The sequence below is a fragment of the Lolium rigidum genome, chromosome 5 (assembly GCF_022539505.1).
Source record: "Lolium rigidum isolate FL_2022 chromosome 5, APGP_CSIRO_Lrig_0.1, whole genome shotgun sequence".
Taxonomy (NCBI): domain Eukaryota; kingdom Viridiplantae; phylum Streptophyta; class Magnoliopsida; order Poales; family Poaceae; genus Lolium; species Lolium rigidum.
Genome location: NC_061512.1, coordinates 247,514,710 through 247,537,587, shown reverse-complemented (window position 1 = coordinate 247,537,587; position 22,878 = coordinate 247,514,710). Strand labels below are relative to the sequence as shown.

Below are 22,878 nucleotides of genomic sequence, written 5' to 3'. Positions count from 1 at the left end.
AACCATCCAAAAAAGCACAATTCTCACTCAACTCGGGGGCCATTCACATCAAAATGAAAATCCGCCTTCATCTGGTAATAAAAATAAAATCAACTGCGAAAAAAAGAGCGAGGTCTCCAAGTATTCCTATTCATCAGGTTACTCCTGCTACTCCCAACTACACTTCTCACATCACATCCTTGGTCTTTAGAACGATCTACAGCTGGTGTATATGATAGACAAAAAAAAATTGTGCAAAATCCCAACAAAAAATCCTATCAACCAATTCCCTGTTTGATTTTGCTAGCCTACTGCTAGATAAAAACGATGGAGACAGTTGTACTAGATCAGAGGATGCATAGCTGAAGAGCTACCGGTAGAATTTTAGTGAAAAAAGAAAAAGAGAAGGCGGAGTAGATATATATGAGGGCAACAAAAATGGTAGACGCATGGAACGATGTGATTCGTTAACAGTAGCTGCAGGACTATATCATAGATCAAAGGAACAATAGAGTGATGGTCCTAAACAGTGTGTGCGCATCTTTGTTCTGCATTTGAGTATGGGGCTATTGACGACGTCGTAGAAGAAGAAAGAAAGAAGGCCGAGCTAAAAGTATTGTTACACATTTCCCTGGTCCTTTTGAACATTTATGATAACAAGAGTGTCATGCCAAAGCTGAAGTACATGGAATTAAAAAAAATGCATCATCATGAAAACATAAAAACACATAAGGTCAAATGCCACAGAAAGCTAGAAGATCTTCTTAACAGTAACGGTGGTGGGTGAAACTAATGAACCATTGGAGCCCCAACAACAGTATTCTTTAAGTGATAGTAGTACAAACAACAACCTTAATGTCTATAAAATCATAAGCAAATAACAATGACAGAAACACAAAGTAAAGATAACTTGGAGGCGAAATAAGGGGTCAGATTCTGAAGAAGTTGCATAACTTTGCATCACAGGCAAACGAAACTGTTGGCTTTGGATGGAACAAGTTCCTAGAGCTCTACGGAGGACTAGTTTTCTGGTGTTTAAGAAGTTGAGCAAAAGGTAAAATGCAGTGACATGAACAAAATAGCAAGCGGGCTGAACTCTCGGGCTGAATATTGCTGTGAAGCATGATAAACATCGGGGTTAAGCTGCTAGCAAAAGCAGAAGAAATGAGATGTTGCCCAGGACCAACTGTACATGGAACAAAAAAGCTAGAAGATCCTCTTAGCAGTACGAATCGAAGCAAAAATTAAACTGAAGAAACCCTAACTAGAGTGAATCAAAGTAGTTCCCCGTACGAGCAAACGAAGCAAGCGATACTGACCTTCCGCCGCCATCGACGGAGACGAAGAAACCCAGTACTCGAGCGAAGAAGTGGCGGAGGCGGAGGCGAACGGCAGAACTCGAGCGAAGCAGTGGGCGGACGCGGAGGCGCAAGACGAGGACTGGGTCGGGGGGGCGGCGCTGGACGGAACGAAGTCGAAGAAGAAACAGCGAGCCGAAAAGGAGAAGAAACAGTCGACCACCAAATATGGGCCGGCCCAAAAGGAATGCAGGGGTGTGCGGCGCTCCGTATACACCGACCTGGTCGGTGTATAGGATTTCCCGCGCGAGGTGCCTCCCGTGAGAAATTGGATCGCGTCCTTATGGATTCCAATTGGAAATTAAAATATCGATTGGTTTCTGTATGGGCCACCGAAATAACTAGACCACCGAGCAAACGTCCATTCAAGTTCGAACTTGGATGGCCGCATCGGGAAGGTTTGTCGGACTTGGTTAAATCAATATGGGAGAAGCCGATCAGTCAAGTTGGATTTTTTCCCTAGAGGCAATAATAATAAAGATATTGTCATGTCTCTAATATTCATAGTAAGTTGTATGCCATGTTGTAACTGTATTAATCGAAAACATTGATGCACACGTGTGGTATGTAAACAAACCAGAGTGCCTAGCGAGCCCACGTGCGAACTAACTCATTGGTCAACTGATGATTGAGGTTTCCCGGTCATGGACATTTTTGTCAATTAACATTAGGTTCATGCCATTTGATGAATGATATGATGGACACACTTAAGGGTGACACGCTTAAGGGTATACGAATCTTAAGGTTTGATTCGGGATCGTCAGAGTAATAACAGAGACTTCTAGAATTGTTCCGGAGAGGTACCAGAAGAAGTTTCGAAGTCCATGAATTGTTCGGAGACTTAAATGAATTTTATATAGGGCTGCCCCCTAATGGGCCACAATGTGGCAGGCCATTAAAGGGGACGCCACAAACCACAAAGGGGGAGGGGCCAGCGGCCCATGATGGGCCGCCCCCTCCAAACCCTAGAGGAGGGTGGCAGCCAAGGGGAGAGGTCACTACTAGTGAAAGGCCTATAGCCGCTAGGGTTACCGCCGCCGCGCCTGGTTAGGCATATGCCGGTGCTAAATACCGCTGGCGACAAGCTGATGCGGATCGCCGGTAATTGGAAAATACCGCTGGCGCACCAACGAAAGTGTGCGCCGACGATAAGTGTGGGCCACAGTCGAAACTGGCCTAGGCCTAGGTCACGAATTACCGCCGGCGCATAGTCCTAGGATTGCGCCGGTGGTATTTTGTTATTTTCACTTAGCTTTGTATCGTCTTGGGTGTGCGTAGAGTTGTAGCATTTTGGCCTTGTATGAGTGTCGGCCTCTTCTATATGATTGATACGTCTTTAGGGTGTATTCTCGGAAAAAATAAGGCATGCCTTACTTTCTAGTTTAATTTAAAATCAAAGGCGATCATTGGACGGAAAAAAAGTTTAACATATTTTTTTGCAAGTACTAGTTTTGTTGTATTTGCAGATGTTATAAAATCACAAAAAAAATGCACGAAATTTGAAACTGCGCAGAAATTGCCTCACACCTTGTGGTTGCCGAATGGTGGGCTCCTACATAGCAGAAGTCCACCGGTCCACTGAAACAACTTTCCCAACTAGCCAACTGTAGCGACAAGTCAATCTGTCCCCATTTCACCATGATGCTAACCAGCTGGTGGGTATCCATTGCAGCGATGGTGCTGATCTCGTTGCCGGCGGTCGCCGGCGATCTGCCGATGACGATGGGGCTCCCGGGCTGCAACACCACCTGCGGCAACGTGAGCGTGCCGTACCCGTTCGGAATAGGCCCGGACGTGTGCTACTTCCCGGGATTCAAGCTCACCTGCGACCACGGAAGCAATCCCACGCGGCTACTCCTCGGCGACGGCGGCGCCGACGCCTTCGAGGTCCTCGACATCTCCCTGGAGAACGTCACGGTGCGCGTCGTCAGCCACATGAGCGGCGGCCGATGGAGCCTCGGCGGCGACACCATCGGCGCCGGCGGGTCGCCGTACATCCTGAAGCCGGAGTCCAACGAGTTCATCCTCACGGGGTGCGACGTGCAAGCAACGCTGCTGGGCAACGGGAGCATCATCAGCGGTTGCGTCTCCTTCTGCGCCACAATCACGGACGGTGGTGGTGGGTACACCCAGTATTACCGGCCAGAGGGCGCTGACATCAACTCCATGACCTGCTCCAACATGGGCTGCTGCCAGTCGTCCGTCGTCATCGGCAGCGCATCCTACGGCGTGGAGCTCAAGCGGCTCAACAACAGCCTGCCCGGCGATTTGGGCGTGCATGTGCTCATCGCCGAGGTGGGCTGGTTCTACCCGATGATGTTCTTTGATCTGAGCCAGAATTTCATGGAGCTTGCCTCGCGGGCCCCCGTGCTTCTCCAGTGGGCGGTGGCGCACGGCGCGGCGCTGACCAATAACGAGATGGGGGCGTGCCCGGGCGACGCTGCCCTGAGCGTCTGCAAGAGCGCCAACAGCAACTGCAGAGACGAGTCACATTTTACCCTCAAGGGCTATTCGTGCCAGTGCAAGGAGGGCTACCAGGGCAACCCTTACCTCACTGGCGGATGCCAAGGTGAGTTTACATGCGCACATGTCTCTGTTTAGTGGAGACATGATGAGTAATAAATTCTGAATATATGTGTAGATATCAAAGAATGTGATCGGAAAGAAACATATGGCTGCTTCGGCGACTGTGAGGAACTGCCGGGATCGTTCCGGTGCTGGTGCCCGGAAGGAACCAGCGGCAACTACACCATGGCCGGTGGCTGCGTCAAGTCTGCAGACATAATCGCAGGTATATATGATGAGCAAAAGAATGGAACAAGTAGTGTTAATTAGTTCTGCCGTTTCTTCCATCTATATATGCCCAAATGAACAAATAATACTACGTACTAGTAAACATACATGATCTGCGTATTCATTTTCAGGTAACTTAGGTTTAATCATTGGTTTGTCGGTTGCTAGTGGTCCATGTATTCTACTCTTGGTTCTTGGCGCTCTCCTAATAAGCCGCGATCTTAAGCAACGCAAGGCAAGGGCGTTGAGAGAAAAGTTCTTTAGTCAAAATCGTGGACAGTTGTTGAAGCAGCTGGTATCTCACAGGGCAGACATCGCAGAAAGGATGCTCATTTCCTTAGAAGAGCTAGAGAAGGCCACCAACAATTTCGATGAAGCTCGTAGGCTCGGCGGTGGAGGGCATGGCACCGTATACAAAGGGATCCTGTCCGACTTGCATGTTGTGGCCATCAAGAAGTCAAACATTGTTGTCAAAAGAGAAATCGACGAGTTCATAAATGAGGTTGCTATACTCTCCCAGATCAACCATAGAAATATTGTGAAGCTCCATGGATGTTGCCTCGAGACACAAGTCCCATTACTGGCTTACGAGTTTATTTCCAATGGAACGCTTGGTGACCATCTTCACACGGAAGAACCACGGTCACTACCTTGGAAAGCTAGGTTAAGGATCACAAATGAAATAGCCAAAGCTCTTGCTTACCTTCACTCTGCCGTTTCAGTCCCCGTGATACACAGAGATATCAAGCCTTCCAATATACTTCTTGATGATGCCTTAACAGCAAAAGTGTCAGATTTTGGAGCTTCAAGGTACATTCCGATCGATCAAACAGGAATAGCAACGGCAGTGCAAGGAACTATAGGGTACTTAGACCCTATGTATTATTATACAGGCCACCTCACCGAAAACAGTGATGTTTATAGCTTTGGGGTCCTTCTTGTGGAATTGCTTACTAGGAGGAAGCCCTCTTTGTATAGATCTTCTGAAGGCGATGGCCTTGTCATGCAATTTCTTACACTACTTGCACATGACAATCTGTCTGAAATACTAGATCCGCAAGTTGTAGAGGAGGGAGGTGGCAAAGTCAAAGAAGTAGCTACTATAGCTGCATCGTGCATTAAATTAAGAGGAGAAGAACGACCGACCATGAGGCAAGTGGAGATGACGTTGGAAGCTCTTCAAACACCCAATGAGAGTGTGAATGAATTGATAGAAGAAACAAATGAGAATACATATGCAGCAATGAATTATCTACGGACCAGCAAACGAGCAAAGCAAGGCGAATCCAGTAGGTGTTATAGCCTAGAAGAGGAGGTCTTGCTATCTGCGAGATACCCTCGATAGTTTTGCTTATTTGTGTGGCAAATTTGATCTATGGTGTATATGTAGTCATCATAAGTTTTTTAATCAGAGTATACTTTTGTCAAAATCACTGAACTCGATCTCTTGAATGTTTTTAATGCACATATATATGTTCTGAAGCAATTTAACTCTTTTTAGTCTTATTTTTCTTGCTGTCACCAAATTGGGATGATCATCTATTATAAATTTCACAACTGTGACGACAATTGTTTTTAATTCGCAAAAAAATAAGATAAGAGGTCAATCACAACACGTGTTTTGCATTCCTTTGGGCACTGTCCCCATATCACAAATATATGTCGGTCCGGACAGGTCTTAAGTCAAAAAAACAATAAGTGCCGATAAGTATTATTTAAAAAGAAGTAAAAAAACACAGGTAATCTTATGGTTATATTTGTCTCAAAAAGCACGAAAACCTCAAATGTAGCCTGGTTTCTTTTTCTTGTTTTAAAACTTCAAAATTTTGTATTTAACAGTTCTAGAAAATTTTAGAAAAAATAAATTGATGTAGAGAATGTTGTAGTTTATCAGTTTAAATTTTCAGATTGAAATACATTATATTTTTCCCTCCGTAAAATTGATAAAATTTCACAAAATGAAAAAATCTAGAATTTAGTATACTGTTCACCAATGATGAAATCAAGATTTGTTATTTTTGTTGTCCAAAAAATATAAAATATTTTATTCTGAAAATTTACACACTTTTAGATTACAATATTGTCTATACCACAGTATTTTTTTAAAAAAATTAACATGTTTGAAATAAAAAAATTCATAGGCTTAAAAAGCGGCCTACATGTAGACCGAGCCCATTCTCCAAAAAGTATCACTATAATAAAATACTTTTATTATTTTTTTCTATATGAGTTGTGGTAAAAAAATAATGGTCAAATGTCTAAGATATGGGTAGCAATAAAAAATCATTAATCATTGCCCGGGCCCTGGCCTCCTTCCTTGCCGCCGCCTTCTCGTCCGCCGCCTCCTGCGCCTCTAGCCGGGCGAACCTGGCGTCGGAGTCCTCCTCCTCCTCCTCCTCCTCCTCCTTCTCCTCGTCGCTGCCAACGGCGCCTCCGTCCTCCTCCTCCTTCTCCTGGTCGTCGCTGGCAGCGGCGCCTCCGTCCTCCTCCTCCTCACTCGACGTGGAGGCAGGGTTGCTGGGCGTGGAGCCAGGGTCGTTTGGCGTCGCAGGGGTTTCCCACCAATGTTGTCATCCCGACGGCTTGCCCTCGCTCTCCGGGTCCGACGGTAGGGTGTAGTCGCTCATGGCGTCTGGCTAGCCGGTGTTGAAGAAGAAGAAGAAGAAGAAGAAGAAGAAGAAGAAGAAGAAGAAGAAGAAGAAGAAGACATTAGTTATATTCTGCGGGGATTAATGATGACGTGTATAACGAAGAAGCCTGTGGTTGCTCTTCCGCGGCGGTTCGACCATAGTTTTAAAAACCGGACCGGACCGGCGGTTCAACTGGGAAAAACCGGAACCGGCGCTCCTGCTGGTTTTTTTAGCGCACTGGACCGTACGCGCAGGTGGACCGGAATAAACCGCTCGAACCGCGGTTCAACTGCCGGTTTCTGCAGTAACCGGCCATCCGGTCCGACCGGCTCAGCTGCATGTGTGTTGTTGTAAAAAATTAATTGCGCCCGTCAGGATTCGAACCCCCTCCCTGCGAGCTGCGGACAGAACAGTGACCAACTGAACAACCGTCCACCACAGTCCACAGATCTCTCCTACGCCGAGCGGAGGGAGCACGGCCGTCCTCCGCCACAACTTCGCCATGGGCGCGCGCTAGCCCCGCCCTTCTTATCCCCACCACCCATGGCAGCTGCTGCCGCTCTCACTCCATGGCACTCCTCACGCTCCGCCTCGCCCACCACCACCTCCTCCACGCCCCGCCCGCGCAACGCCGCCGCCGCCTCCGCAGCTGCAGCCACCAGCGCCTCGTCGTCTCCTGCAGCGCGGCCCAAGTGAGCGGCCGAGGCGCGGCGGCGGTGGTGTGGTTCAAGCATGACCTCCGCGTCGACGACCACCCGGGCCTCGTCGCCGCCTGCGCCGAGCGCCGCCGCCCCGTCGTGCCGCTCTACGTCTTCGACCGCCGCATCCTCGCCGGTGAGTTGCTGCTCGGGTCACTCTAGCCTCTAGGTGCTACGTACGGCTTACGATCGTGACGGTCTGACGGAGTTGAGGAACCGGGGTAGTGCACGGGGTGTGTTCGGCGCAATGCCGTAAGACTCCTGTTCGTTGGAGCTGATTTCATGCCTCGTTGCACGCTTCAGGCGTGGCGTGGGACTTTTCTAGAACATTGCCAACATGGTTTAATCAGACACCAGTACATACATTTGATAGTTGAAGTTTGATGAACTTTAGAGCATCTCCAACTGAGGCTGTAAACTAGTGATGCGCTAAAAAAACCCGTCAATATACAGCGCGGAACATGTTTTTGCGCCCTCCAGCAGACGCTGCAAAACAGGCCGCGCTGTAAATATTTTAGTGCGCGCGGCAGTTTGCGCTATCCAGAGCGCTATATCTGACGCGCCGGCTAGCGCGCGCTGTATTTTGGCACAGCGATTCTTCCCACCGCGCGAAAAAAACAACTCTGAAACTTCTTGGCCTCGCCTCCACGCTGCGAGGAGGAGCTCCGCCGGCCGCGCCCAGCCTTGCCCAGCCCTTCGCGCTGCGACTACCTCCTCCACGCCGCCGCCGCCGCTGTGCCCAGCCCGCTCTCCCTCCGCGCGCCGCCGGCGAAGACGCCCTTCCTGCCCCCCGCCGTCCGCCCGGGCCCCCCGCCGAGGCACGCCACCGCCGCGGGCGCGTTCTCCGCGGCCACCGTGGGCCCCATCGCGGCGTCGCTGCTCGAGGGCCCCGTGCTGCTTTGGGCCGGAAGGCTCTTTCCTCCAGCCACAGCGCTGACCCTTCACAGGTTTCTGGAACTGCCCGACGGCCCGCACGTCCACGGCGCTGCCGACCGTCGCCTCCCCCTCCTCGCCCTGGCGACCTCCACGACGCCCACAACGCGGCGGGAGGCGGCGCTGGCGCCCGAGTGGTAGAAGAGGCATTGGTCGCCGCAGCGCATCGCGCGGAGGTTGTTCATGGCCTGGTGGTTGCGGACGCCGTCCCACGGCCCGACGCCGCCGGGGGCGCTGGCCTGGTCGGACCATGACCACTCCCCCGGCTCCGTCTTCAGGAGCCAGTACTTGCTGGTCTGGGGCTGTATCTCTGTGAAGCCGCAGTAGAGTTGTACAATTTAGTTGATTTTTTCAGATTTATTTGTGATCTGTTTAATCTTGTTTGTTGTATGTATGAAACTTGTTTGTGGAGCTCTATTTTACAGCCTCTGCTAAAGGACTGTTTTTTGGCTTCTTAGTTGCGCTGTAAAATAGAGCCTCCAGTAAAGCTCGCGACTGCGCCGCGCGCTGTATCCGAATCGAGCGCGCTGCAAACGACTTTTACAACGCCAAATTTTAGAGCCTCTGTTGGAGATGCTCTTAGCTGACATTTTATCTGTTGTCTTACTTTTGAGAAGATATTGATAGTTGGCATTAGTATCAACCCCTTTGTCCTTTACAGGTTATTCAGATACAATGTTGGAACTGTTACTTTTTGCTTTGAAAGACCTTAAGTCGACATTGAAGCTTCAACAGTCTGATCTGCTCATAGCCTTGGGAAATGCTGAAGATGTTGTTCTGAAGCTTGCAAATGAGGTCGCTACGCAAGGTTCATGTTGAGAATTGAGATTTCAGAGTTTACACATACCTTCCTAACATATCCGGATCTCCTGATTGGATGCATTGGTGGAGTAACAGGTACAAGCGGGCATCATTTATACGGAAGAGGAGGTTGAACACAGTGTGTGCAGTGTTCTAGCCGATGTTGAATCGTCTTTGTCTAATGGATCTTTTACATGGGTAAACCCTCCTGAGATAGAGGTTTGGAGTGCCCCATTGTATGACTATAAGGTAGTTAAAGTTTGATATCTGAAGTTCTGAACCTCTCTCATTATCAACTAGCAACTTGATTATGTATGGCCTGCTAAAGTGATCATTGCATCAGAGTTTGAGGGAGTTGTCAGCATCACGCGATCAATTTTTGAAGGAGAAACTACCGATGCCCACACCTCTCTCTTCCCCAACTTTTACTGCTCTAAATGTGGGGTTAGACACAGGTGCACTTCACTTCCAGTTATTTTGGCTGATAATTATCTTTCCTTGAACATCTTGCTGTGTCTATTTAGGTATTAAACAGTTTCCTGTTCAGGTTCTCTACCCACACTTGAAGAACTAAAAATATTCCTGAAAGAGAGTAGAATGCCACAAGATGATTGGGTCCCTACCAAGATCATGTCAGCAAAATCTATTCTAAAAGCCACCCTCAGACAGAGAAAGATTAAAAGTAACGTTGAACTCAGTGTCAGCGATGGCGAAAACATAGAAGATATCACCACAAACGCTGGTGCATCGGGGAGGAGAATTAAGGATTCATTTTTTGCATTAGAAAGTTCACTTGAAGTTAGAGGTGGAACAGATATTACTCTGGATGCTTTAGATGCTTACTTGAAATACCTGGAAGGCACAGGAAAAGCTAGTTGGCAAGAGTATGTGTCCCTACCTTTTGTTTTGTTTAATCAGATTCTCATCGGATGATACGTCCACACAAACTGAACATTACAGCTTACATACTTACCAACCTTATCATCGTTCTTGTATCTGGATGTTACCTAGCTCCCAGTGGAACAGATTGTTTGTGCAATGTAGTCTCAACGTTTGATAAAATCAATAGTTACATCTGATAGCAGATCATTTAAATTCTTTGTGCAGGTTGCATGATAAAGTTCGGTTTGCTGAAACCAGGGATGGTGCTTCATTTTACACCTTGTTTGGTCCTGCAATTCAGCTTGGAGTCATATCTAGGAGGAGAGTTTACCATGAAACTATTCAATATGAGAGAGATCGCAATGCTGGTTTTGTATCACCATTTGGATACTCAACACCTACAGTGACATCGGCAGTAGATGCTATCTGTTCATTGGAGGTACTTTAACTTGATATCTCTCCAGTCCTATTTTCAGTAGCCTGCCCTTTTCACCTCTTCTGAACTCCCTAACAATCTATTTGTCCATATGAAAGTGGTCCTGGCTCTTGGCCTTGAAATCCAAAGTATGCATTGAGGGAAAGTATCCTTTGAAGTTTTGGAGATGGAAGGGTTATCTTATACAGGTGCAGTATATCTCTTCAAGTTCCATGTTCTCTTGTACATAGGATAATGTACTTTGCTTCCATTGGTCAGCATCCTAAGTATCAAAATTTATAGGCTGTATTACTTGTCCGTGTAGTGAAAAGTAGAAATCCTTGTCCTTAGATCGAATATAGATGACTCAGCCAACAATTGGAGCTCACCAACATTTCTCAAAAGGCCTCTTTAGTTGTTCTACTTTGCACTTGTGTCCTTCCACCTCCTAGGGATACGGGCAACTCACTGTGATCCATATAACTTTCAAGTTTGGTCTAGCAGCTGGATATTTGAGTTCATACTGTCCAATTTAATTTTAGATATGGATACTGCCTATGCAGGTGGGTAATATACCACATGCTAAATTAGCATCACAGAGACTAACCAGGCTTCCAAATGAAGCATGCAACCATGCACCAGGCAGTACCTCTTTTCTCAAATTCATATTATTTTCTTTTTAGAAAACTAAAAAAGGAGTGGTTCCCGTCTGCTTGCCCTATCTGATTGCAGGGCCTTTGGTGGAACCCTACATCGTATGAATTGATCATTAGAATTGTATGTCATATATATTAACGCGGAGTAGTTTCGTTCACGTAAATTTGTTAGGAGATGTTATAAATAGACTGGAGGCATAGCTTGATGATCATGTTTCTAAACTCTAATGAGCTTGTATTCTTTACTTATTTATATTTGTTACATTCTTCATTTTATGCTTCAATAGCTGCTTGTGCACAATGGAAGTACCTTTTTTTCTGGCCCCTCTCGTGCTAATGCAATTAAATTTATAAATGAACACAATTTTGTTTAGATCACCTACCAGAAATTCCTCATCCAAGCTCTATTGGCAAATTTGGCAGTATACTTCGGTTGGTTGTGAAGGTCCTGCAGTTCTTCTTGTGCATGGCTTTGGAGCTTCCCTGCAGCACTTTCGTGACAATATCAGCAGCATGGCTGATGGAGGACACCGAGTTTGGGCAATTACCCTTCTTGGCTTTGGCAGATCAGAGAAACCAAATGTTGACTACTCAGAACTTTTGTGGTCAGAATTACTAAGGGACTTTATTGTTGATGTTGTGAGGGAGCCTGTTCATCTTGTTGGCAACTCTATTGGAGGTATGCTTGGGTGTACGACATTGCTCGGTGCCATGCAATAAGCCAATAACTCCTTTGTTTGGAACAATCTTAATTAAATCATTCTCTTGCTGTAATATTCTCAGGTTATATTTGTGCTATTGCTGCTGGCTTATGGCCTTCTCTTGCAAATTCTCTGGTTCTTTTGAACTCAGCTGGTTCAGTTGTTCCAAGTTACTCCTTCATCCCATTGAATAAAGTAAGGCAACAAAACTTCACTCGAATTACTTTGATTTAAATAATGTTTACCGATTCTGTGCTGTATGATATTTATGGGTCAAACATGAGTAGTGATATTTGCATCAGTTGAAATGGCATAAAATACCATATGTTTGTTGTGAAAATCAAGAACAATAATTTTATTTTATCATATTAATTGGCTGAGATACTGCCTTTCCATATGTTTGGCGTCTCTCATACATGTTCATGTCTCTGCTGTCCCACAACAACATTTAAAACATATGCAGTGTAACTTGGTAATATTTGTTTGATCCATATTGATGTTTTGTTGTGTAGTAGCATATTGTCAGCGGTTAAAAGCTCTATTATGAAATTGATTTGAATTTTCAGATGCTATGCTGATATTAGCTTTTCTAATTATGGAAGCATTCACAACTGTGTTGACACATGTATTTGGGGTTAAAGTTTTATGGCTCAGATATATATCATTGATACTTATATTCAACCAATGTCCCAGGAGAAGTATGATATGGAAGAAATAAACAAAAAACGCATAATTTCTGCATTGTGACATCTGAGCTGCATTTATTTATATGTTAAATCTAATGCTGTTAGATTCAAATACACGCAGGAAGGACGAACCTCATGGCTTTCAGGATTGCAGGCTCGCCTCCTTTTGCTCTTTTTGAGGTCAAGGGCAGGAGGCATTCTCAAGAAATACTATCCGACTGTATGTGTATCTTCAAGTGTGTAGCTATTTTAAATAGTACTCCCTCCGTTCCGAAAAGAATGTTGCAGATTTGTCAAAATTTTGATGTATCTATACACTAAATCGTGTCTAGATACATCCAAATTTAGACAAATCTGCGACATCCTTTTGGGCGGAGGGCTTCCTATTTGTTACTATTTACTAAGCAATACCAACCTTTTCGCGTGTAGAGAACTGAACGGGTTGACAAGCCACTCGTGGAAGAGATTATAAGGGCTGTATCCTCAGATCACACAGTATATTTTACACGCTTAATTCCCAGTTTGTGCACTATATATTCTGTATACTTTTTCCTTGACAGACAAATGCAGTCATATGACCCTGGTGCAACAACAGTTATTGAGAGCATATTCAACTTCAATCTTTCAATTCCTCTTAATTTTCTGTTTGATTCTTTTGGAGGAAACATCTTAGTTATTCAGGTGTGTGCCCAATATCACCCACAAACATCATATCTGTTCACCAGTACCTATTTAGCGACTGTTGACGTTTATGAGGCTAACCTTGAACTTCCGTTTCTTTTGAAAAGGGAATGAAAGATCCACTTATAAAATCCGAGTCATTTGTTTCCATGCTTAGAGAGCATTGCAGCAAGGTTCAGATTAGGGAATTAAATGCAGGTGACTGAATTTTCTCTTTCCCTCCCACCCCTCCTCGCTTTTCATGTTTGAATTTGTTTCTCATGATGAAACACAACAGGTCATGCTCCACATGATGAAGTTCCCGATGAAGTAAACTCCTTACTGTCTGAATGGATGAAAGTGAATGAGTCTGAACTTAAGCCAGCTTTGGAGAAGTCCAAGGCAATTTAGGTAACATTTAGAATTCACGGAACCCTACCTGTGGGCTGTATGTATAACATCATCGTCAGAGCCATTTGGTAACACATTGATGCCATGTATTTTCCAGCAGTTCCATAAAAAAAAGAGAACGAGTTGTTCAGGATGTGCCAAATTGCATATGTACATCAGTTCTATGTTCCACACGATTATTTTGGCAACTGCAATTGAAAGAAAGAAAAAACTAGCACTGGGCCTTTTTCTTTGACATGACAAATTGGCAGAATGTGATATGCAATTTGCACTTCCAACTGATTTATTAGTGGTTCCTAAAGTTGCTTTTGATTATGAATCTGGACCAGAGAATCAACGTTGAACCCCACAGTACAAGTAATGCCCAATCTAATCACACATGCTTTTGATCTCATTGTGCAGGTACTTACTTGCACTCCACTTGTTTTATTCGACATGGCATAGATGTAGACACTTCATGATTATTCATGCCAATTGGATGTACTGCTCTTTCTATTTCCCTTTTTCTCTTCCATATTCTCAGGGAAGCCAATTGTAATCACTTCACTGAGCTGTCCTCCAGCAAAATGAATTGTTGGAAGTTTTATTGGAGGAAATTGGCTAGTGTCTTTTCCATGGTAGGTACTAGGGAGTTGGATCTCCGAAGTGTTTGGCCCAGTTTAAACCTCAAAGACGACGAATTAATGAATTGTAGCATCATTAGTACTATTATTATTATTATCACTTGATTATTTTAATTATCCTTATCTTCTCCTTTTGATGTTGTATAGAAACTCTTTTATTATATACTAATAGGAAACTATTTTTTTTCCATTTGGTATGACTGAAGCCTCTAGGTGCATGCTTACAGCCTGCCATCCTAAACAGTCCTTGTTTTCCTTGTTTGCTACAGAAAGGCGTCTTCCTCGCCACTGAACCATTTGGTTTCATCATCCTGAGCATGCCTTGCATCATCACAGCATTTGCCCAGTTCCATTCAACGGAATACCCTACCAATCACTGACGACCTTCTTCTCCCTCGAGAAAGAACCAAGCTTTAGTTCTCCATGACAGCAACCTATCCACTGTTCTTCAGAGTGATATCATGTCAGTCATGAAAGTCACTCATGAATGATACACGCTGTGCGATTAATTTGTCCTCTTTTGCTTTGATGTCCAATCTTCAGTGCTTGGCTTTGCTTTGCATCGTAGAGAATCTTGTACGTAGGACCAGTATCAGCACTTGATATCCTACTTAGTGCGTACTTTCTACTTGTTCTTTATGATAGTCTACAGTACACACTTGACCATAATCTTATCTAATTATACAGGTTAATACACAAACTATAAGCATGATGATAAGGTCTTCCATGATGAATCTACACGCAGCTAGACACTCTTTTTCTGGTCGAAGTTTGGAAGGTCGCGACATGTATTATGAAACGACACCTCAAAAACACCGAAGGGGGTATCTGTATATCATCATGCATGTATGCTTTAGTTGGTGGAGGCCCTGTGGAAGATCTCGAGACAGGGGTTCACATCAGTGACGTTAAAATAAAAAACAAAGCTGGGATTGGGATCGCCCAACCAACCCACCTTATCTATGCTGAAGCTTTCACCTTGTCTGGAGATCACCAAATCTGACGGCGACACAGGCAGTCCATATGGAGTCCAAAAGGTGTCAAGTTACAGTCTTACAGATGACCTATTCCTTTTGGCAAGCTAGCTGCTCATGTCCCTGTGGAAGTTCATGTCCCCCTAATGATAGGCCAAGGGACAAATTGCACTGGAGAGGCAAGCAAGTTCTTGTTCATGACTACACACCAGCCATTGGACTGTATGTGTTTTGTGTGCACCATCCAATACAACTATATTGAGTCACCCATGAAAACTATCACCCAATAGCCTCTCTGTACAATTTCTACATCTGCAACCTTGCTAGGTTAAACTATAGCCTCCCTGATGCACTTTTCTATGTCTAACCTGTTGCACAAGCCTTAGTTATCTCATGTGTGACTTAATTTTTTTGCTTGACCCTGATACCTGTGCATCAGGTACACCCTATTGAAATCCGACCTTGCGACCAAGGTTTTTTACTTGATTGAACTTTCTTTGATAGTTTTCGGAATTACCGATCAAAGTGCTGTCCGAGATTTGTCAAACAAATTTGTACAAAATATATATATAAAAAGAACTTTAAGTATAAGCAATTTTTTAAAATACTGGTGAATTTCGTCCGGCAGAAATATGTCCCGTTCGTCCAATCACACGTGAAGTGTACAAGCTACTACCAGTGGACTGTGCTGCGTTGGTGTTGCTGTCAGCTTTCAGGTCAAGTGCGCCCTCGTGCTAGCTCGTGCTCGCTCTCGACCTCTCGACCGTGCTATATCTATCTTTAATTTGGCCGTTTCTTACGCTAACCTCCTCGCGTGTCTCTCGACGTGTGTTCAAGACTTCAAGTGCTTAGTTTGTGGTACACCAGGGGCAAACACTCTGCCTGGTCTGGTAGCACGGCTGCACGGGCCGCACGGCCATATGCTTTACCACTGAACGCGACACATCGTCGTTTCGGTGCGACTGCAACTATTCAAGCCTTTGCACGTCTATAACTTTTTTAGGGATACTCCACGTGTGCATATGTCATCATGTACTCCACAAGAGAAGTATGGCCAAGAGATAACCAGATAAGCTAGGCAGCCAGCTCTCCTCTAATTAAGTTGCATCGTTTTCTTGCATGCAAATGATATGCCAACTTGAGCTGGATCGACAGCTAATAACTTTGACTTCCGATAACACGTCCATTAATTAACTTCACAAGTGAACGTACATGCACGTATTGATTGCAATCTAGTACGTTTGCAACATGCATCTTGCCAACTTGAGTATATTCAAAAAAATTGCTTCAACATAAAAACTAACAAAGTAATTTGACATCGATTAGTGTGTCGTATGGAGCCAGAAATGGCAATCCATCTCATCTTCGGTTGCCAGTTTTCTTTTATCTGCATTTGAGGATGGCAGGTCAATGGCTTGGGCTCACGGATTGGAATTTCAACCGTTGGAGCTCTTTCACGGTTAAGAGATGGTGGATCTCCAGCACAAATCTTTAGGCAGCCCGTAGAAGGATCATTGCCTTGCTTATATCATGCTTATCAATGCATGAGTTTTTAGAGACATCCCCCACTATGACGATGGCCATCTTCACTAATAAGATTAAAAAGAAGCAATCTGAGGCATCGTTGGAGAGAAACATCTGGAAACATCATACCGCAGCAAAGCTTTTTCCCCTGTTCAAAAGATATTAAAAAATCTTATTGATATTATAGACACTAGCTACATCATTTTCTATGAAATCAGTATTTCAAGCAAGTCCCAGATTTATAAATCCTTTATTTATGGTGGAAAATGCATCCGGCCAAAAGGCCATCTCATTGTCATGTGTCTCCTCTGTTATCTTTTTGATTCTTTTGTGACCTCTGGTAAGAATATGAAAGCCCATCACATCTCCTTAGCTTTTTTACATTTCACATCCAATGATTCTGTTTTTCTCCCGGTCTTTTACTCTTTACCACTTTCCCTCCAACAAATTGCTTGCTTTGAAATTTAAAGCAATGACTTATAGTGCGACAAATGTTACTAAACATTTTATAGTTACAGTTACAACCCTTGCATCATTAAATTGACAACATTTTCCTTAAACAATATTATCGTGTTAACGATAAAGATTTAAAATAGCAAACTTGCAAGTAGGTAACTAATCAACCTACACAATTACTGTAGTGAACCTCTCTAACTATGAACAGAGAAAAGTATATAAAAAATATCTTTGCTTAATTAGTACTCAAGTTAAGCACCACATATGCATGCGATTTGCACATAATTAAGGATGCTATTAAAGATGCAACATAGCCAATAATATATATTTATTGTAGTCTCTCCAAACAAACTAGCTGAATTACTAATGGCAGAAAATCTGAATTAGTTTCTATTTCATATAGTTCTACTACTTACTTGTCATAAAAATATACATTCTAATAAAGACTATAAATGCATCTTAGTTAATGTACCAATCGATATATAATTCTTATGATGTTATAACTTAAGACTATTGAATAAATGTTTTAGATCATTTTCTCAGATAAATGTGTGACTTTCTAGCTTCTAAGATTTGATGGAAGCTCAGACCCATGTATTTGCAAGAAAAAAACAGACATGCATTTCTCACACAAACATTTTGTATTGGAAACATCTACATACAAGCAGACCAATACATATATTTATGACTTCTACAGCCTCTCTCTTTGAGAGGAAACATATATTTCTAATGGAACAATTTGATTAAGCCCCTTGAACCACAAGGGGAAAATATGCAACACAATAACACTAACCTATGTATCACTCAATTCTTCAATCCAAGAATTAAATGGATCCAGATGAGAGAGAATCTTATTATCTGCTCCACTATACAACACATGTTGGCATCTTCTCCAACCGTTTGCTAGCTAGATGTAGGTAGACCACTAGAGATTTGATCTGCTTGAGTTGTCGACCATAGAGACGTCCACTAGCAAGCTCGATTCCTCTACTCCAAAATCTTGGTAGTCGAGCAACCAGTCCGTAGCTCCAACGATGTCCCATGGGGTGGTAGCGGTGATGATGTTGAGATCGTCGATGTTGTCACTAGCTGTTAAGTCAAGCCACGACTCATCAACAACGCCAATGGGCATGTCCTCCTCCTCTTCCATCAGCCACTTCACCAACGGGTCCTGGTCATGGTTAGTGATGCCCACACTAGTCGTAGTGTTCACGCTTGACGATTGTGGCATGCTAGACTCTTCCCCAGACGATGTAACATCCTTGTCTGTGTCGTTAACGTGTTTGTTCTCTTGTTGGTCGTCCATAGACTTGGATTCAGCCGTGACGGTGGAGGAATGTGCGGATGTGGTAGTGGGGCTTTCTTGTTGCGGTTGTTTCCGTCCGTCGAGTGGCTCGTGTGTAACCGGATCTATGCCCATCTTGATAAGTTTCTTCTTGATGTGTGTGTTCCAATGGTTCTTAATCTCGTTATCTGTCCTTCCTGGTAACTTGGCAGCAATCTTGGACCATCTGCATAGAGACAGACAAAATTTACAAGGCATTCACATTTTAGAAATGAAATTCTCAGGATGCGGTCAAACTTCCATAACTTTGATGATTAATAAATAAATAATATTCAAATTGACGAGAGGAGTTTGGCACGTACTATTTTTCACGAAACCTTATTTGCAATAGTCATTTATTTACAATTTTCTTCTAACATATACAGATAAAATGGTCAAAGTTCTCATATGTAGTTGCGACGAAATGTGTACCTGTTAATTCATGCTATGGTGCATGCTTAGGTAAAAGTGAAAAGAAACTTTTTACGTCCTTCTCGTGGTTGCTTAGTGCTACTGCTTACCAAAATTCCTTATGATGATTAAAAGTTCACTATGCCTGTTTTCAATTATGTACATAGCGGTATATATGCATGTTGATAACTACTGAACACTTACATGGAAAAACTTTTTGCTGATATGGAGTACAATAAGAATTAAGGTTCACTCTCCATCACAACGACATCATCTGTTTCTTTAAGCTATCTGTGTCTGAGTAGTAGTAGCCTTTTATCAGTGATAAAATAACGAAGTGGTTGGTAGAGTGAGCGAGAGTGGCCTTTAAAAAAGTTTGAAGTGCTGGGCAACTTGACCTAAGCCCGATGCTTTCCATTTCTGAGTCCAACAACGCTAGGTTAATTTTCCTCAACCCCACAAGCAAAGCTAGTGGTGTGGCTGCTAGCGCACTCATCAAGACAGTGATGGATACAAGGGAAAAAAAGCAGTGGCCATGTTTCTGGAATTTTCTGCAATGACAGATTGTAAGCCTGTCCGATTGTGTGGCATTACTTTCTTACAGGCACATTAAAATTAATTTATTTTCCTTTTTTGGGAAATAGGGACATAAATTTGTGCTGCCTAAGAACTGGAGTCATATGGACCAATAGTTGTCTTATGTATTTTCTGGATTTGAAGATAATTTTTTGTGTGGGTAGCACCATCATTTTTTGTGCACAATTTAGTTTTCAAAATATTAGCATCAGTTGGTATGATAGGGGATCAACGACACACTAGTAATATAGCTTCTGTCTAAAGCTAGTTCTATGAATGTGTTTGATGTTTCATGTACCTCGTAAGACTGCAATAGGTCACCTGCATGTCACGCTTCAACTCTTTGACCTAAGAGCAGTGCATGCCACCCTTTGGAAGATATAATTATTGAAATCCAAAGAATTTGCAATACGTATGTTTGTCATAAACCTAATTAGTCTATCATTTCGATTTATTTTGTCTAAAATATATAATAGCATGTGTTTGGTATGTGAGACTTTGCCAAAAAAGCATTCTACAAATTTGTTCAGTGTCCGCAATAATTTGTAAAATTGAATGGTATAAATGTGTGGCCTTAGTTTTTCTTAGGCATAGGTTATCTAGAATATCAGGCACTTTGTACTTTACATTTATATGATCTACATAGCCTGGATGGCTAGGAGGTGTTGATACCTGCCCTGCCCGTGAGATCGTAAGTTCGAGTACCATTGCCTGCTCTCTCACTTGTAGGCACCCAAATTCTTCTAGAAGCTGTCTAACTTCCAAGTCGCATTTTTTTTAATGATCTGCATGCTAATTTACAACGCAATTCTGAGAAACTATTTCTAATCAAGTACGGGAATTCAAACATAAATGGATTAGTTCAATGACCCAATAAAACAATTCATCTTTCAGTGATGTCATGTGTATTATAACTTTTGCCAATCAGACTAAACCTTCACTAGTTGCGATATCATTTAATATATGAATTCTAAATGGCGTTTAGACATTGACACATTATTGAATATACACCTTTTGACCAATACTTTTTATTAAGAGTGTATTGGTAGAAATTATGAAACTTCGTATTATAAGAGTTTTTATGACATACTACCTCCATCCCAAAGCTTAAGGCTTATATTTTTTTGAAAAGTCAAACCAAGTAAAGTTTGACCAAAATTTTAAAACAATCTATCAACAAATATAATATTTTGTAGATACCAGACGAGAATATATTTCATTTCTATCTAATGATATTAATTTTGTATTTTGCATGTTAATGATTTTTAGTAAGAACTTAGTCAAACTTGACATAGTTTGAATTTCTAAAAATATTATAAGGCTTAGCTTTGGGATGGAGGTAGTAGCTAATTAACTATACTGTCTCCGATCCACAATAAGTATCGGTACTTTAGTACTACATTAGTACAAGAGGAGGGAGTACTATTTTCACTTTACAAATCTAAATATTTATTATGGATCGGAGGGAGTACTATTTTCACTTTACAAATCTAAATATTTTCCTATATATTTATAACCATAGTCAAAATAAATTTCTTTTGAAACCTATAGTCAGAAAAGTCCGACTACATGCTTTTTAGGCATCATGGCGTCATATATATTGACAAATGGATGTAGTAATATTTTGCAGCAAAATTACATGAGCTTACTTTAATTTAAGGTCATAATGGACTCAATTTAATAGTAAGGTACAACTTCTAGTACTGTTGTGTATGCCGAGTCTGCTGACCACAATTGGTTTCTGAAGCAACAAAGTGTATTTCCTCTCTCGTTGAGGACTCCTATCGATCGGCCTGCAGGTGCATCCGCGCAAGCTCTTAACTAATCTACGTACCTAGGCACCTAGCATGCCTACGTCGCTACTATGTCATGCACACGCACTGACGGCCGGACGTAATCGCTTGCTTATAGTTCACACCACACGAGTGTGATCACGTAGTTAAGTTTACGTGCGTCGTTTTCAAGAAATATTAGCTGTGGTTGGCGTTCGATCATGATAAGGTGATTGTGCGTACTGTATATTTTTCTTGAGGCAAGTGCCGAAGTGCCTACTGTATTTTTTTTAGGGCAAGTGCGTACTGTATTTAGTTTTATCCTGCGTGGAGCTAGCTAGTATATAGTCTCTCTTGTATGCGCATTAACTAAGCGCACCATGCATGAATATTACTTGCCCGTCTTACCTAGAGGGCAATCAAGTGAGTGGCCCTAGAGAGCTTAATCGTCTCAATCGCACGTACTAGTAGTATCCATTTGTGGTATGGTACGGTGTGCATTTGTACATCCGCAACCAAAGACAAAACGGTGATGCCAGCCGCTAGCCGTGTGTGCAGCGGTCGAGACCAAATGTTTTTTCAACGAAATAATGTACGGTACCTGTTGCCAAGCTTTGCGTGGAGGTCAACGACCAGCCGCTCCTCGTCGTCCGTGAGGAGGCCGCGCTTGAGGTCCGGGCGGAGGTAGTTGGTCCAGCGGAGGCGGCAGCTCTTGCCGCAGCGCAGCAGCCCCGCCATCTTGGGGACGGCGCGCCAGCAGCAGCGGCCGCCGTTGCCAAGGATGAAGGCCATCAGCTTCCTGTCTTCCTCCGCCGTCCACGGCCCACGCTTCACCCCCAGCTTGTCGCAGCACGGCTGCCGCCCCATCGATCGATCGATGTACGTGGTCCTGGGCTGCCGGCGCCGGCGAAGAGCTACCAACCTCGGCGTGTGACGGTGGTGCTAGCTAAGGGGAAGCGTGCATCGACGAGAAAGGTGCGTGACAAGTGCGTCGGAACTGCAATTGAGATCGAGCGCGCGTGTGAGTATATATATAGGCCCGTTTTCAAGCTAGCCCTCTTTTAAGCTGCGCTGTGGCGACGGCGACGGCAAAGGCAGAGAGAGTGAGGAGACAGGCCGAGCCCACGAGGAGCACTTGGTCGATCTGATTCTGAAACACTCTCAGGTCTTCCTTTGCGCAAAAGCTAGCCAGCCACAAGTCTGGCATTAACAAGAAGCTAGCTGCTTTTCTTTTCTCAAAGTTTCTTCAGCTGAGCACATCAAGGTACACTAACCCGGACCACCCACGCACACGATCGAAGGCTACAGTCGTCTGTTGCGCATGTCTGCCGGAAGGTTTTCACCAGAATTTCCTCTCGAAGTTCGTCTACTTCAACATCAACAGTACTAACCCGGACATGTCAAAAAAAAAACAGTACTAACCCGGACCACCCCACGCACAAAGCTAGGCTAGTGCTACAGTTCGTTGTGTTGTGCCTCAAGCCCTCAAGTCTTAATCTGCCGCTCCCGTTTTCCACGCCCACACGCATGTCACCTTCATGTCCGGCGTGCCGTGGTTGCGCCCTTACGCAAGGATACCATCAACCACCCCGTCATCCACCCCACACCATCGACC

The 22,878-nt window shown here is 43.8% G+C and overlaps 3 protein-coding genes across 4 annotated transcripts; 2 read left to right on the top strand and 1 right to left on the bottom strand.

Moving 5' to 3' along the window:
• The first annotated feature begins 2,945 nt into the window (after positions 1-2,945).
• On the top strand, positions 2,946-5,534 carry LOC124653079 (wall-associated receptor kinase 3-like). Its single transcript, XM_047192132.1, has 3 exons — positions 2,946-3,906; positions 3,979-4,128; positions 4,262-5,534. The coding sequence occupies exons 1-3, from the start codon at positions 2,976-2,978 to the stop codon at positions 5,473-5,475; spliced, it is 2,295 nt and encodes a 764-aa protein (XP_047048088.1). The 5' UTR covers positions 2,946-2,975; the 3' UTR covers positions 5,476-5,534.
• Positions 5,535-7,329: 1,795 nt separating this feature from the next.
• On the top strand, positions 7,330-13,847 carry LOC124655908. 2 transcript variants are annotated; one of them, XM_047194736.1, is made up of 14 exons: positions 7,330-7,594; positions 9,053-9,186; positions 9,289-9,441; positions 9,536-9,647; positions 9,740-10,076; positions 10,300-10,513; positions 10,609-10,698; positions 11,569-11,824; positions 11,929-12,041; positions 12,654-12,752; positions 12,962-13,009; positions 13,103-13,213; positions 13,321-13,411; positions 13,491-13,847. In XM_047194736.1, the coding sequence occupies exons 1-14, from the start codon at positions 7,330-7,332 to the stop codon at positions 13,601-13,603; spliced, it is 2,136 nt and encodes a 711-aa protein (XP_047050692.1). In that variant the 3' UTR covers positions 13,604-13,847. The 2 variants fall into 2 exon arrangements, with proteins under 2 accessions (XP_047050692.1, XP_047050693.1); XM_047194737.1 differs by lacking the exon at positions 7,330-7,594 and having other exon boundaries at positions 9,086-9,199.
• Positions 13,848-17,901: 4,054 nt separating this feature from the next.
• LOC124653821 (MYB-like transcription factor ODO1) lies at positions 17,902-22,221 on the bottom strand. Its single transcript, XM_047192887.1, has 2 exons — positions 21,865-22,221; positions 17,902-18,691 (listed from the first exon to the last, which is right to left on the bottom strand). The coding sequence occupies exons 1-2, from the start codon at positions 22,128-22,130 to the stop codon at positions 18,106-18,108; spliced, it is 852 nt and encodes a 283-aa protein (XP_047048843.1). The 5' UTR covers positions 22,131-22,221; the 3' UTR covers positions 17,902-18,105.
• Between the last annotated feature and the right edge of the window lie 657 nt (positions 22,222-22,878).

Coding starts and splice junctions, on each gene's coding strand:
- LOC124653079 (XM_047192132.1), top strand. CDS start 2,976: ATGATGCTAACCAGCTGGTGGGTATCCATTGCAGCGATGGTGCTGATC. Junction 3,907..3,978: donor CCTCACTGGCGGATGCCAAG/GTGAGTTTACAT, acceptor ATATATGTGTAG/ATATCAAAGAATGTGATCGG. Junction 4,129..4,261: donor GTCTGCAGACATAATCGCAG/GTATATATGATG, acceptor ATTCATTTTCAG/GTAACTTAGGTTTAATCATT.
- LOC124655908 (XM_047194736.1), top strand. CDS start 7,330: ATGGCACTCCTCACGCTCCGCCTCGCCCACCACCACCTCCTCCACGCC. Junction 10,514..10,608: donor ATGCTATCTGTTCATTGGAG/GTACTTTAACTT, acceptor TCCATATGAAAG/TGGTCCTGGCTCTTGGCCTT. Junction 12,042..12,653: donor CCTTCATCCCATTGAATAAA/GTAAGGCAACAA, acceptor AAATACACGCAG/GAAGGACGAACCTCATGGCT.
- LOC124653821 (XM_047192887.1), bottom strand. CDS start 22,130: ATGGGGCGGCAGCCGTGCTGCGACAAGCTGGGGGTGAAGCGTGGGCCG. Junction 18,692..21,864: donor CACGCAAAGCTTGGCAACAG/GTACCGTACATT, acceptor GTCTCTATGCAG/ATGGTCCAAGATTGCTGCCA.